The 15,163-nt window shown below is 36.3% G+C and overlaps 1 protein-coding gene and 1 long non-coding RNA gene across 3 annotated transcripts; one reads left to right on the top strand and one right to left on the bottom strand.

The window, feature by feature from the left end:
- Positions 1–237: 237 nt before the first annotated feature.
- LOC105340373 (uncharacterized) lies at positions 238–1,823 on the top strand. 2 transcript variants are annotated; one of them, XR_002200948.3, is made up of 3 exons: positions 238–344; positions 519–612; positions 1,488–1,823. It is a non-coding gene; the product is annotated as an uncharacterized lncRNA (long non-coding RNA). The 2 variants fall into 2 exon arrangements; XR_010711084.1 differs by having other exon boundaries at positions 276–400.
- A 309-nt stretch (positions 1,824–2,132) lies between these two features.
- On the bottom strand, positions 2,133–13,357 carry LOC105340396 (low-density lipoprotein receptor-related protein 6). Its single transcript, XM_020072271.3, has 20 exons — positions 12,846–13,357; positions 9,703–10,177; positions 9,362–9,617; positions 9,030–9,177; positions 8,777–8,887; positions 8,377–8,631; positions 8,004–8,160; positions 7,203–7,343; positions 6,962–7,067; positions 6,725–6,872; positions 6,504–6,623; positions 6,158–6,388; positions 5,777–5,966; positions 5,445–5,581; positions 5,163–5,319; positions 4,930–5,042; positions 4,657–4,782; positions 3,816–3,986; positions 3,062–3,203; positions 2,133–2,645 (listed from the first exon to the last, which is right to left on the bottom strand). The coding sequence occupies exons 1-20, from the start codon at positions 12,907–12,909 to the stop codon at positions 2,411–2,413; spliced, it is 3,483 nt and encodes a 1,160-aa protein (XP_019927830.3). The 5' UTR covers positions 12,910–13,357; the 3' UTR covers positions 2,133–2,410.
- Between the last annotated feature and the right edge of the window lie 1,806 nt (positions 13,358–15,163).

Here is a 15,163-nt window from a genome sequence, read left to right as displayed (position 1 = left end):
TTATTGTATGTACATGCCTTATAGATGCATTTGATTTCTTTGATTCAACGGAACTGTAATATCGCATTGAATAACATGTTTATTGTTTTCTTGTTTATCGATTGTGTATAGATACACCGTGTGTTATGCAACTGTTGTTCGGGTCAAAACAATTATCTTAATATTCATTACATCGAGATAGAAAGAACACACTAGATCACACCCTTTTTGACAGGGTTATTGCCCTTATACAGATAAGTATACAGTAATTGATATGCAATCAATCAATACAGCTTTACCCGTGTTCCCAACAAATAACTCGGCACGACCTTAGCTGGACCAGTTACAATCCATGAACTCAAAAGGTAGTGCAGGGAATTTCGGATGCTCTTTCTGCAATATAATTCTTCGTTAAAATTAAGTAAGCAAGACTGATAACATTCTATGACAAGTTGTGACAAATAATGAATGAATGGATGATTTCATTAATTAATTAATGCAAACAATCACTGCAACAATATCTAATATTTTGTTTTCAGAGTCCAGATATAACTAGTGAAATGGAGAAATTTTTAGTTCTTCTTGTGCTTTTATTCGTTGGAATAAGCCACCACGGCGTCAGTGGAAACCGAGGTAAGAGAGAGGTAGAGAGAGAGAGAGATTGATTAAGTCGTTCATTACTTACGTTCCAAAGTATATTTTATATGATTTGTAAGAGTACGGATTTTATATATAAAGCGTTTCTATGATAACCGTGTAATTAATATGAAACGTGTATTTAGTTTACAATGTAGAAAGCAGTCTTGATCTCTTACATGTAAAAGGATAAAGAGGAGAAACTTAAATTAATGTAGAAATGATGTCATTTTGTTAATTAAACAAATAAATATAATATATTGTTTGATACATATTTCTTCAGCTTAAATTTACAACGATACTTACTTTCAAAGCATTAGGTTTCATGCGCGGATCTAGAGGGGGGGGGGGGGGGGTCGGGAGGGTCCCGACCCCCCTGGAAAATGAAAATTTATTAAATTTACATAGTAAAATTATCGCGAAAATATGCCTCGGACCCCCCCTGGCAAACACAATTATCCTTCGGACCCCCCCTGGAAAAATTTTCTGGATCCGCGCATGGGTTTCTTCGTTACACGTACAGGGTTGTAGATAAATAACAGGTATACAGGGGAAATAACAAATACTATTTTAAGGGCATCTGTTATGTTTTCATCCAAAAACCTGATATCGTTGACAAATGAAAATGCAATAATATGTTTATGAATATGATAAAAGATTATAGCGGAAGACTAGTCAAAGGATTATCATTCTTTCCAGGAATTTTTATCAAACCATAAAAGGAATGAAAATTATTTTCTTTTTATCGGTCATCTATTACAATTAAAAGAAAAGTTAAAAATATGAATAAAATTGACAGAATACCCATGTAGAAATATTTTAGTGAATTAAACAAAGCTACAAAAGCGTATAATATATTATTCGTTTCCTAGGAGGAGCTCTCTTTGCCTTTCGAGACTTTAGTTCAGCTAGAGACCATAGTTTATGGGTTCTTCCCTCGGCGCCACAGAGCGGGGCAATAGTCGCCGGCGACTTACTTCTGGTGCCCCTGATTCCGATAGATCGCCGGAACTCTCCGTCCAACTCCCGCCCCCGCCGGACCGCGAGCCCGACCTTCCCAAGTGCTTTCCACCTCCTACAGGATTTTATACGGTCAACGACAGGACAATTTGAACATTAAAACTTTATTTACCCATAAAACCATTTGTACGAATTATACTTTCGGGCATGCATCTTCTTTTGTGCTGTTGAGTGATTATTTCAAATAAACAAAGTAAAAAAGTAAAAACCGTATTTGTCGACTTTTGTTTTCCTCGAAGTTATTAACTTCACGGCAGTGATTATAAATTGGCTTCTTTTATGACGTAGCAGCCAATGGCCGTTCTGGTCATTTCTTATTCCTCGGAATGTTGTCATCATGTATATGTTAGGCGTGTTATCACCGACAATGGCCTTTCGTTCATTCACCAAACGATTCCAAGAATTTGCTCCAAGTTCATTATATATACATGCCAAAGTATTCAGCAGAAAAAATGGCCGCCTTCTTAACCATAAAACATCAACCTAAAGTCCTCGTACACTATATTAAACATACAATCATGTATTTATTTGTCTAGATTTCAGGATATTAAAAATCAATCCCTCAGCACCATATAAACATCAACAATAAAAAAAAATCTTACATCTGAAAATCAACACTTATTAATAATGTCCATTTCAATGTTGAAAAGATGCGATGTCCTAACCATTCTTTGAAGAACTGCTCCAGTTAGAGACACATTAGTATAAGTGGATTTCAGTCTCCTGATAGATGGATTTCAAAATCTGGAATGATACTACCCCGAGAGTCACGTGATCACATTTTCTGAATATCCAATGTCGTGTAGACGTGATGAGAACTGTTGGAATTGTTTGTGTCGGTTTTGTATTCGTACACTGGGTTGCTAGTTCCCATAGTTCCATTCAAAGTTCCGTTGCTGTGATCCTTCCCATTGGAGAGGTCTTTCTCGTCTATCTTCTCGGCATTAGATGGATTTAGCTGTACATTTGGAGCGTTAACAAACTTTGCGTGAGCAAACATACCCGATCGTCTGCAAGAGAAAATATATAATCTGCAAATGTGTATAAGGTAGAAATGGTTAAAAAAAAATAAATTAATATACGAGATTGTTTTTACATATTATAGTAGGTCTAAATCTTCGTGTTTATTCATGCTGTCCGACTACTTTGGAACTGTTTTGGTGAAATATGAAATTTAGTGCTAGGTCTATAATGGTACATGAATATATTATCATTTATGCATGTGATATTGAAATATGGTATTTAAAATTCAGAACAACCCCAATAATAACGTAACAAACCACGGTTTTCAGAGAGATTTGATGTTAATCACTTGTTGGTAACCGACATTGAGTTTATGGCAAAGTTGTGTTTAATTTGGGTGTTTTAAAAAGTTATTCCGTTTTTGAAACAAAAACAAACAAGATGTATGTAATTATGTTTGTACCTCTTGTATAATACAAGGATTATAACGACAATGGCGGCGAGAAGGACGAAGATGACCGCTCCCAGGATCCCCCCGAGGGCCGCCCTGTCTAGTTCACGAGACTCTGTGGAGAAATCGGCCCTAGCGGGACCGTAAGGTTCACCTGTGAAAAGTACAGATAGCGTTATTTTAAGTGCACTGTCCTAGAAAAAAACCGTCACAGAACATAACGAAGCTGACGAGGTCAAAGTATGTAACAAATCAGAAACGGCTGGCAGACTTAGGCAAGCACATGCATTATTAATAAACATACATGTACATGACTATGTATCAACACGATACGGTCTCGTCACATGAATGCATTCATACTGAACAATTGACTTCAAAGACCACATAGCAGTAAATAATCTTGAAATGTTATAAATGTTCATTCTGATTTTTTTTAAAATTTCAACTACTTATTCATATTCCTTTTATTAGGTAAAATCCGTGATGTGCATGCAGAGTGATACACGTCTTTGTCGAACAATAAGTTATTGATAGACATCAAAAAGATACAAGATTTCACATTTCTTTCGTTAATATGCACATTAAATAAGACATTTTGTTAATTTTTTCAGTAATCACGTATGCAGGTCATTGCATTATGGGGCTGTGGTATCATTCTAGATGAAAAGCATGCAATATTTGATGTAAATAATGGCTAAGAAACAATTCTAACTATACTAGAAGTTGCATGTTTTAGTTTCCCAATCAGAACTAAACTTGTACTCACAGAGTTTTTCCATGCGAACACCCCAGTCTCCATTGTAGCTACAGTGTAACTCTTGGTTCGCCATTGCTGGGATGTAACCTTGGGAACAGTGATACTTGCACGTGGTTCCTAGGTAACCGCTGCACTCCACGTCAAACCCCCCATTTGGAACAGTCTGGTTACACTTCTTGACTGAAGCATGAATTCAAAATCTTGTGCAAAATGACAAATATTTACACAATGTTTAACAAGTTTTCTTAATTGCTGTCTTATTACATTTTTCAAATTAAAAAAAAATGTAATTGCACCTTTTCAGTTAAACAAACCTAAGTTTGAAGAATGAACTTTTATAGAAAAAAAAATATCATTGTATCTTAGATAGTTTGTATTTTAACTATCAATATCAAGGATGTAGATCTTAACTATATCATTGCACAATAATTTTATAATTATATTTTTTGAGCTGTTCAATCTAGAAGTTTCGATCAATTGTTATTTTCGATAATTGAGGATACTTCCTAACCTTGGAACCATAATAATCTGTATACCGTGAATAACACTGATTCACAGATCAACAATTTGATACACTTTTAATCATTTAACTATAGATTTAAACTAGACTTCTATATTTATATCCAACCCAGGAAATTTACAAGGAAATATAGGATAACAAACAACGTAGCACGTATTTTCCTGGAATTGAGTGACCTCATTTACTCTGGGTAACATATTTGCATTTACGCATATATAGAAGAAACTATTTATAATTCAGGACTGTTAACTAAGCTAAAACCGTTCGTGGAAACCAACATGCTTTCCTTTCGCAGTGTTGACCACATAAATCTGAAGACTAAGGACTCACCCCCTTTACACGTTCTGCCATCTTTCTCCAATAGAACTCCTTCCTCACAAGCACACGTCCGACCGAACGGAGTTGGTAAACAAAACGTACTACACAGACCATTATTTACGGCACATTTTTCGTTAACTGAAAACAATAGCAATGGCAAATATTAAGAAAGAGACCAATTACAAAGTCTTGAACGGAGGGATTTATCAATATATCGACCAATTTTGATAGATCCTATTTATTTGGAAGGGAGGGGGTATTAACCTTTGATAATATTTTACATACCTGGCATGGGGTCTCCTGGATATATGTCCAATGTTTCCAAACGTCCGAATTCCGGCGTTTCACTCATCCAAGAAGAAATAGTTCCCGTCTCTTTGTTCACTTTAGTGATGAACCTGTAATTATATATAAATTAGTTACATTTTTGACATAAGTTAATTACATGAAGTGTAAAATAAAATAAAAATATATTCTATTCGGTATTTTTTCACTAAGAAATGTGTTGTATATCTTACTGCCTGTTCACAGCAGTGTAGTACAAATGGGATCCAAATATTGCAATATGCATAATATCTGCACGAGGATCATGGGTCAGTTCCCCTCGGTTGGTGCCGTCCAAACCAATATAATTGATTGTATTCATGTAACTATCAGACCAGTATAACTTATCACCTGAAATATAAAAAGGATGATGCTTAACATCGGGGCAACTTTTGAAACTCGCCGTAGAATTGGGTTTTGGTTTAAAATCACAATTTAATTTGTTAAGATTTTCATATCCAATGGGTAACACTCACCTTGGTAGTCAACAGTTAAACCGGTGGGGCTAAACAAATTGGAGGACACGAAGAAAGAGCGACTGTCGCCATCCATGGCGCCTCGCCCGATATAAGCCGTGTACTGGGCACCTCCCTTGTCAATCCAGTAAAGCCATCTACAGCAAAGACAACACTAAGAATGTATCCAGAAAAATGATGGAGAAAAGAAATTGTCGCTATTATCTTGAAGACATCTGTGTGCTATATATGTATTCATAAATGATTTGGGTTTTATTCACACTAAATAATGAACTACATGAGCTTGGAATCTGTACATTTGTAGCATAAATTCTTAACACTCAATTCCCTACCCTTTCTGGGGATGCAGCGCAATGGTTTTGACCACTTCTAACTGCGAGATCACCACTTTGTTCTGCTCACTCTTTGGTCGTACAACCGCGATATGTGACGTCACACCCTTCATAAAGTCAAAGGTGGTGGCGGCGTAGTAGATATTTCCCGTGGATGAGTCAACCTGAATGGAACCGGGAATGTATGACCCTGAAAGTTACAAAAAGACGGTTCATTAGGTTATCAGCATATCTTAAACTATCAACTGCTCACTTTAACACGTATCAATACCTTTCAGTAGAATATACATGCTCCTCCACCCCAACCCCCAAAACCAAAATCAAAACAAAACAAACACCCTTACCCCTCCCATCTATTTTACTTTTCCAAGTGTGACTGACCTGTGTTAAAGACGACTGTTTTATTTTTGCCCCAGATCGTGCTCTCCAGAATCTGGTATCGCTGGAAGTCTGTCCAGTACACGCGGTGACGCTTAGCGTCGTACGCAGCGCTCATTGGGTAGTTAGGCGGCGGAAGATCCACTGCCGTCACTTCGGCGTTACTAAGAGAGACCTGATAGAGTATTCCATGAGTGTAGTCTACTGTCAATGCAAAGTCCTCCATAATTGGAACTGTAAATAAACAAACGAAAATGCAAGTTAACAATACCATGTGCAAACTTCAATGAGTGGATTCCATAAAGACCCTGCTTTTATCGATATAAAAAGAACAACTAATCTCCCTTACTACTTGAACAATTGAGTCCGTCTGATTTGAGAGTGTATCCAAACCCGCAGCGACATTTCTTCATTCCTGTGTCTACGGTACATATATGTTCACATCCTCCATTATTGACCATGCAAGGAGCTGAGAAATTACAAGTAATTTAAATAATTTTAATTTTCAACCTTACAAGTAACAAGCAAGAAACTTTTTTTTTAAATATAGATTCACGTTCTTATACTCACATTTCTCTGTCAGTTGAATGCTTTTATCAAACACTGCAATGTCCAAAATTTTCTGAACGTTTGTTAGATTTAAAGAACCCTGCATAGCTTTCGTGTGGATGTTGAGTGTTCGAACAGAATTCTTGATATTAGTAACAAGAGCATAATCCTGTAAGGACAAAAAAAGCTCAATGAACATCATTTTGAACGTTAGTGAGAGGAACCACAGTGTTGTAGTAAAGCGTCTGTAAAACTTACCTTATATACAACAACCTTGCTGTCGCTTCCTACGGAATTCAAAGCTAAAAGGCTACTCCCGTCTGGAAGTATACTTTTGAGCTCCCCTTTATCAATGAAGAATAGCCTGCAAAATTCAGATAGTATTTTACCGAAATAATTTATGTCAGTCAGCAGTAAACATATATGTCAGATATAATTGTCAAAGTACATGGTGGTACTCTGGTGGTACTCTGATTTCTGTGGATAGGTGCGTACATACTTTTTGTATGAATAATCATAAAATAATCCAGATGGGCTTTGGAGTGTGGCTTTCTCCGCTATTCTCCATCGTTTCATTCCGTCAAAGCTCCCGCCCTCAATACTGTATTGTCCGTTTTTATTTGATATCCAGTACAATGACCTAAAATATTGAAATTCATCATAGTTTTAAGTCTTCTTCTTTTTAAAGTTCTTCATTCATTAACTTACTTCCAACAAAAAATGTCTTACATGAATGGCCTATATGCACTTAAAATATCTCATATTAGAAAACTTTTCGTTCTTTTTTAAAATAAACATATTTATCAAGGTGTTGCCAAAGCTGAATAGTTTCGGTGAAAACTAAATCGTACAATATCTCTCAACTAATGAACAGATTCGTATTTACTACAGAATCGTCACGTGTAACCGTTTTTCCCCTTATTAAGAAATCATCTATTTGAGTGATGAATGTCAACTGTCATGTAATGACATGCGAGGAGTGTACAATGGCAAATCATCGACTCATTTAGATTTGGGAATGTGACAGTTGATGCTTCGCTCGACTGACCAAATTACTTTTAGATATAAATGAATTAGATGATCTAGTTTCTTTGTCCTACATTGAAGTCTGAAGTGTGAACAGAATAAAAACGCCCATCTTAAATCTTCCGGTCAAATTATTTTTTGTGTCGTCCATTAATTTATATATAATATTATATGTGTGTGTGTGTGTGTGTGTGTGTGTGAGAGAGAGAGAGAGAGAGAGAGAGAGAGAGAGAGGAAAGAGAGGGGTGGGGGGTTTGGTTATCTTCATACTCACGAGTTATGTGGGTTAATTGTAAGGTATGTGGGGCGATCAAGGCCCCAGAAAATGGTGGCTTCTTGTCGGACGTTGTCTGCTGTAGTAGTGACCTTAACCTTCCCGGAGTCGGCCTCTGACCAGTATACATCATCATTGACCCAATCGTACACAAGTCCTACAAACCAACGCCAAACCATTGAACAATTCTAAACTTTTAAAATTTAAATTAAAGTTTGGAGAAAAAAGAAAGTGTAAATTAATGAAAAGGAGCAAAATTTTAAATTGTATATATAAATCAACTTACACAATACAGTGGTTTTAAATAAATTTTTCTAGGGGAAAACATAAAACGTATTATGAGATTCTTAGAAAACAACATATTTATATATACCAGATACTGAGGATGTAGTTGCTATGATGGAAGTGACATTGAGTACAATGTCGTGTTTCTGGATCCTCCTGCTTACGTCGTCCGTGAAATAAATCTTGTTCTGGTTGGCGTCGACAGCTAGGTGAGTGATATTGTGTTTCCAGAAAAGGAAGCACCGGGCATCGCTTTCATGACCCGTAATCACCCGGATGTCCAGCATGCACAAGTCTGTACCATTGGCTACCAAGAGCCCTTTACCATACAATGTATGAGAGACTGAAATGAAACAATGTAAAGTTGGGATTATACTACAGACAGGCTGACCACAAATTTTTTCCTAATCGCGATGTTATTAAAATGATAATAACAAACATACGATTCATCATTTTTCTTGTTTCACGCGTTACAAGACCTGATTTACCTTTACAGCTTTTACCGTCCGTGTCAAGTTCTTGTCCTTCTTTGCAAAGACATTTAGCACCAGTCGGGGTATTTGCGCAAAATTGGCTGCAACCTTTCTTTTCGCATTCGTCTGAAAAAAAAAGATATTCTTTAATTAGCTTTCATATCATGGAAATTTTTTGAAATTATGATCATCTATCAAAACAAATGTTGCATAATATTTGTACATTATAGTATCTTAATCGTGTGGTAGATTTTAAGGGGCGACGTACGGGGAACTCTTTTCTGTAGATCTTTGTCATACACCTCCACACTCCAGGGCTGCTGAGTCGCAAAAGTGGTAGACCACACCACGGAACCGCTTCTTTTGTCCAGACACAAAACCTCATTCTCCTGAAACTTTGTTAGGCACACCACATCCTGAAATAAGATATCAAGCAAACAATTTAAATTACATATTGTTTTTTTCTCCATGAAGTTGAAGTTTGATGGATCGAGATTCAATACATCTATCATTTGAAGTGAATACTTAAGATTTCCCATACATATATTTTTTGATGGATTTTAATTTGGGTTTCTTCCCCAAAAGTAAAAGTTGCCAGACCTTGTACAGAGTGAGTCCACTCATCATGATGTAGATATTGGTGGAGCGCCGCACCAGTCGTCTGTCGGTGCCGTCATATTTGGCCGTTTCTAGAGCATTCCTGCCGATGTCTATCCAGTAGATCCTTTCTTCCTCTGTATCCACCACTATGTCAGGGACTTTTGAAACCGAGGTAATGATGGTCTTCCGGTTTTCGCCGGCCAGATCGGCACGCTCTATAACCGTATTGGCACCATGCTCAGCAACAAACAAATATCTGAAAATAGATCAAACATTCATAACTGTTTTTATAATTAGTGAAAATCTCGAAGCAATTTGATGACCAGATTTCGCTCACTTACCCTTTAATAGGGTCCAAACTCAAAGCTAGCGGGGACCAGAGTCCATCGTGCATGATAATTTTGTACATAGTCTTATCCTCGGTATCGACGGGCTGTACACCAATCCAATTGTAATAGTCATCTGTCCAATAGATGTTCCGAGAAAGCCAATCGAACGCTATCTGGGATGTAGCGGAGTGCGACACCCCCTTATGCATGAGGGTCACGTTTCTCTCAGTATCATTCATCCAGATGTTGAAATGGTGCATCTTGTAGAGACTCTGGGACAGACCATCCAGAACATACATGGAATGATTCCATGGGTCACACGCCATACTAAGAACGTCCGTGCGACCGAAGAAATACAAAAACCGGTGACCTGATTTGTCATCCGTCGTGTCTTTAGAGTTCACAAAGTTGTCTACCCTGCCGGGAAATGTGACTATCTCACTGACGTGATCGGGGAGTAAGGAGACCACCAGTCCGCGGTCCTCTTCTGCAAATGTATATACATGATATCACTAGATTTAAAAACTTATAGCATGCTAACTTTTCATTTGTCAGTTCATTTGTCAGTGTTTACTAGTGAATCTCAGAGAGAGAGAGAGAGAGAGAGAGAGAGAGAGAGAGAGAGAGAGAGAGAGAGAGAGAGAGAGAGAGTTCTTAATACTTTTCGAGTCAGCAAAACTCGGGTCATTCATGAAGCAACACTTGGATTTTCTACTACTTGAAGTACTACTTGACTTCTCACGCCTTTTAATGATGACATACATGTGTATGTTCAAGTAGCATGTATAAGTAGCCCTATTGTCAAAACAAGTCAAGTGTATTTAAGATATGAACTGGCTCATTCATGAAAGCTAGATACATGTAATTCTAACTTTGTAAAAACATAGATTTGATATGCATGTAGTACAATATTTGATGCATCATTCTACTGTAATGTTTGATGGGACTTGTGTTATATTAAATAAATATATTCAATGTGCAGTTTTTATTCGATTTACTATGAATTTACTATGAATTAATTATATAACTCTGTACAATCAACTTTACATCGTAGTTTTTTAATGAGTTAATTGATTTGGTTTTCGAAAATGATGCATGCCTGACATGATTGAAGTACAAAAAAATAACTCTAGCCTTTGTTTTATTGTACGCATTAAACAACTTTTACATTTTTATCACTTTAGCACATTTCACGTTTCCAATTACATGTGCGTGGTATACAGTCTCTTCAAAAGAAAATTTCAAATAAATTTTATCTTTTTATCAAAGAATGCAATGCTGATCTAATTACCAAAAATAGCCCCGGGGGACACTAAGAAAACCAACTCAAAGAAAAATAGATAGCGATATCGATAGCAAGTATGTTATCAAATCAATGATTTGTGCAGTTGGCTTTACACGATAGGCAAATATTTACATGTGTTTTCACGTTTGTTTTGTGTGTAAATGCAAATAAGAAAGATCCCCAAGGTTGTGTATATGTTATCCCTCCAAGGTCTAATGACATTCTTTTGAACGTGTCAGACTGGAATGAACTAACGTCTTAACATTCAGAAACTAATAGGACAATAAGAACTGAACTACAAGACTGACATAACATTTGTGTAAAAAAAAAAGTCAATATTTCCATTGCTGACCTTTTTAAAACAACTACAGACTTGCAGATTTTTGGATATTTTTGCAAATCACGACTATTGGAATAAATTTCACAGAAGCCTTCAAAGAAAATGATTTTAATTTGATAAAGTCACAGACTTTGTTGTGTGGTCATGACTGAATTTGAATGGCTACAATCTGTTAATCCGTGCAAACAATTAATAAATTAACGGAAAAGCGAACAGTGGCATACTGGTTAAGTAAGGCCAGTGGGCATTAGTTCATCGCCAATCATACATGAAGGTTCTGTCCTCATTTACATAAAAATGCTCTCGACAAAATATGCTGCACGAAATTGAAGTCAAACGACCTGCTAGCAAAAGTGCTGGATATACATTCAGGGCATTTATGTGAGAATAAAGATATATATATCGTCAAATCCCTAGTTACTTATTTCAACCAAACTTCATGGTTTTATCTATAAATAACATTAACTGTCCATAGAAGTATACACTGAACGTCATTTAAATTATGTCTTCATATTTTGAAGTCACGACTGTTTCTTACCATTCAGAATTAAAATTTAATGCAAATATTATACATGTACTTCTGAACTATTTTCACACGCTGCTATTAGACTAAGTAAACCTATCTTAAAGAAATGGGGTAGGGGTGGGGGTGAAAGATTCAACAATCCGAAAGAAAAGTCATATTGGGTTAATTGATCAGAAAGAGAGGTATATATTCCCTGAGGCTACCATCAGCTATATTGAAAGGTTAAAAATTCGCTTTGTCCAGTTTCAGTCGAATGACTGTGAATTCAATGCTCAAATACCTTGACCATTGAAAAGAGAATTATTGTGAAAAACGCTAGGCTAGAAAATGAACAGGGGACGAAAATGATGGTGGTCGTCTATGATTTTGCACACAGATCTTAAAAAATTTTACAAGTATTTTAACGAAGATAAATTGCGACTTATATCATTACGTAATCCTATCATCTAATTTGCACATTGCTGGAGATCTTTCCGTTCTTTATATGAGGCAGTGCCCCAACAGAACGATCACCGTATCAACAGAAGTCTACTATTGGATAACATCGTATCCCTGGGCATAAACACAACTTTTACGGCTAATACCAAAATACTAGGTTGTGGAGTACAGAGCAGACGATCCAATCAAAGTCACTTCTAAAACCCAAAGAAAACATTTTTTTTTTTAAATTTCATTATTCTTTTTTTAAAAGAAGAGTAAAACTTAGCATGCATAATATACAGAATGCAGAAAGTTGTATTAAAATTAACATCACGATCGCAAATTAGAGTGAGTAAGGAAGTATTGGCTAATGTTTTGCGGACAAGACAGGTGTGTTATGATCACTCAGTAATAAATGTCAATCATCTGTCAATCAGGACAATAATCATCCAGGTAAAAAACGTTTTTAAAGGGAAAGTATTGAGTTTCTCTTTTTGAGGATAAAAGGTTCTACAGGTAGGTAAAAAAAATACTTTTTTAATAAAGAAAAAAGAAAAAGAAAAGAGAAAATTAGCCTAAATTACCTTGACATGTGACAGCGATCAGCAAACCAGTAAAGTAAAAAAGAATCTTCCAAACCAATGCCATTTTCCTCTCAAGAATTTTTTATCCTTTAAAATAAACGGTTCTCGACTCCCCCTTTCTTAAACCCGAATCATCCAAGGTCCGTTCTCCAAGTGACCGTTCCGCTTCCTTTTTTTTAATGAAATAGCATAGCTCCCCCTTGTACCTATGCAATATAACGAACCTTTCCACGGATGAATGCTTTTTTCGGAAGATTTTTATCAATCGTCCTTCTGGCCGTTTCGCCAAAACACGAAAACCAGCGTCATCTTAAACAGTTAGAATACGAACAAAAAAAAACATTTGCATATGTCACTGTTTCAAAACGTCGTGGTTATAAATGAGCGAAAATTTGTTTATCCGACCGGGCAAAACATGATGACGGGTTTATGACATAATGAACTGACACCTCGCTTATGTGATTTTAAAAATGCGACCTCTACGACGGTTTTCATTAATTTACAGTGTCTTGAGAGGTCCCGAGTGATCATCTTGGTGAATGAAGGGATGAAAACAAACACTTGTTAGGTTATGTCAATCAAAAGCATATCAAGGACGCTTACAGAAGCAGCATACTTCTTGTCTTACATTGTTTCTATTCTGGCAATGCGCGTGTGTCATGTAAATATTAAAGTTCAAAGGTGTTTCATTTCGGACAATGTGTGTATTATATGATTTTTTTTTATTAACGTGTAATATGACATAAATTATGGTTTTTTTTGCTGTATGAATAAGCGTCTTATTTAACGACAATGTATCCATACAACAATATCCAGGAGTTCCTCCTTATATCTACTGGACTATGAATCCCTGTAAATCACAACAACACAGGTGCAACCACATTTTCTGAGAAAAAATAACAACAGAAAATTGTGCAAATGACTTTTTTCTTATAAATATAAAAACGAGACTTTTCGTAGTAAATGCCTGACCAGTAAGGAGACGAAGAATCGACTTATCCATATTTTGTCTAAAGACGGATATGGCTTAAGGGTTGGCTTAAGATGGCTTCAATTACCCAGTGGCGCGCCAAGCCTATTGAGAATGTAAGATAATCATGTTGTTAAGCCAATTATCTTTGCGTTACGTGTTCATTTTGCTTTGCATGATTGTGTTTCTAAAATTCCATTGCTTCTTATCTTTATATATATCAAACGATGTGAGAACGTTTGTTTTTCTCCATTTTTTGCCCGCGTGCATGATATTTGTTTTATGTCGGATCTTTGTTACAACGCACTTAAAAAAAATTACGTACCTTGAAAATTTTTTGTTTTTTTTCAAAATGCGTTAATTACTTTTTGGACAAATTCAACGCACTTTGAAAAAAAAAATAAAATAATTTCAAAGTGAGTTAATATCGTCGATATATTAACGCACGTTAAAAAAAAATTGTGCAGGGTTTGGTCGAAATAAATTGAGTCAACAGCAAACTGGAGAAATTGTAAAATAATGAGAAAAGGGATAAGCTTTGCTGATTACAATTATTTCATTAACGGTCTGACCACTAATGCAACTTTATATCATTAGTGGATACTGTATAATTAGAGGTTGCTACACAGCTCATTTTCTCATTATCACTGTACTTTATTAACAGCAAAGCTTACCCCTTTTTGTCGTTATTTTACAATTTCTTCAGTTTGCTTTTTATCATACATTAAGGAAAGAAAAATAAAGTGTAGAGGGCCTTCTTCACATGTAATTTTGAATGATGTGTTATAGTAGTAACTGTATTGTTTATTTGGTTGCCCCCCCCCCCCCCCCCCGTTCTCCAAGACATTGATAAAACATATTCATTAGTGTGTGCAAATCACCATACTATCAACTTATTAATAAATCGGATCCCAGAATTTGCCATTGCGTGGACCCTGAGGTCCACGCAGAAAATTAATAAGCGAGGTTAAACCGGATGCTATGGAGAAAATTCAGCCTGCGCATGAGCTAGCCTGGTTCCTGTGCGTAATCACTCGGAACTACTCGGATGTCTCGCGCACTCGAATGTTTGTATGGAGCGTAGCGGAATCAGCCGAGGATTGCCGATTGGTGCGTAATGGGTAGCTCAGGGAACCAGGCTAGCACAGTTTTATCTGAATCGGGATCGGGATTCCATGCCATATGCACATGTATGTAAGTTCAAAGGCGCTGTACTATTGTAAAGTTGTCGGTAAACAGAAACAAAGTATTCCTTTTAAAGAAATGATTGGCATGTGATATAAACTGTCAGTATTATGAAATAAGTTAAGGTTATGCCGAAACTACAACATGCATCAAATAGCATAAT

Source organism: Magallana gigas, chromosome 2, assembly GCF_963853765.1.
Source record: "Magallana gigas chromosome 2, xbMagGiga1.1, whole genome shotgun sequence".
In the NCBI taxonomy this organism is placed as follows: domain Eukaryota; kingdom Metazoa; phylum Mollusca; class Bivalvia; order Ostreida; family Ostreidae; genus Magallana; species Magallana gigas.
This window is presented reverse-complemented; position numbering and strand designations above follow the sequence as displayed.

Coding starts and splice junctions, on each gene's coding strand:
- LOC105340396 (XM_020072271.3), bottom strand. CDS start 12,909: ATGGCATTGGTTTGGAAGATTCTTTTTTACTTTACTGGTTTGCTGATC. Junction 9,618..9,702: donor AGTTTGGACCCTATTAAAGG/GTAAGTGAGCGA, acceptor ATCTATTTTCAG/ATATTTGTTTGTTGCTGAGC. Junction 5,320..5,444: donor TTTAACTGTTGACTACCAAG/GTGAGTGTTACC, acceptor TTTATATTTCAG/GTGATAAGTTATACTGGTCT.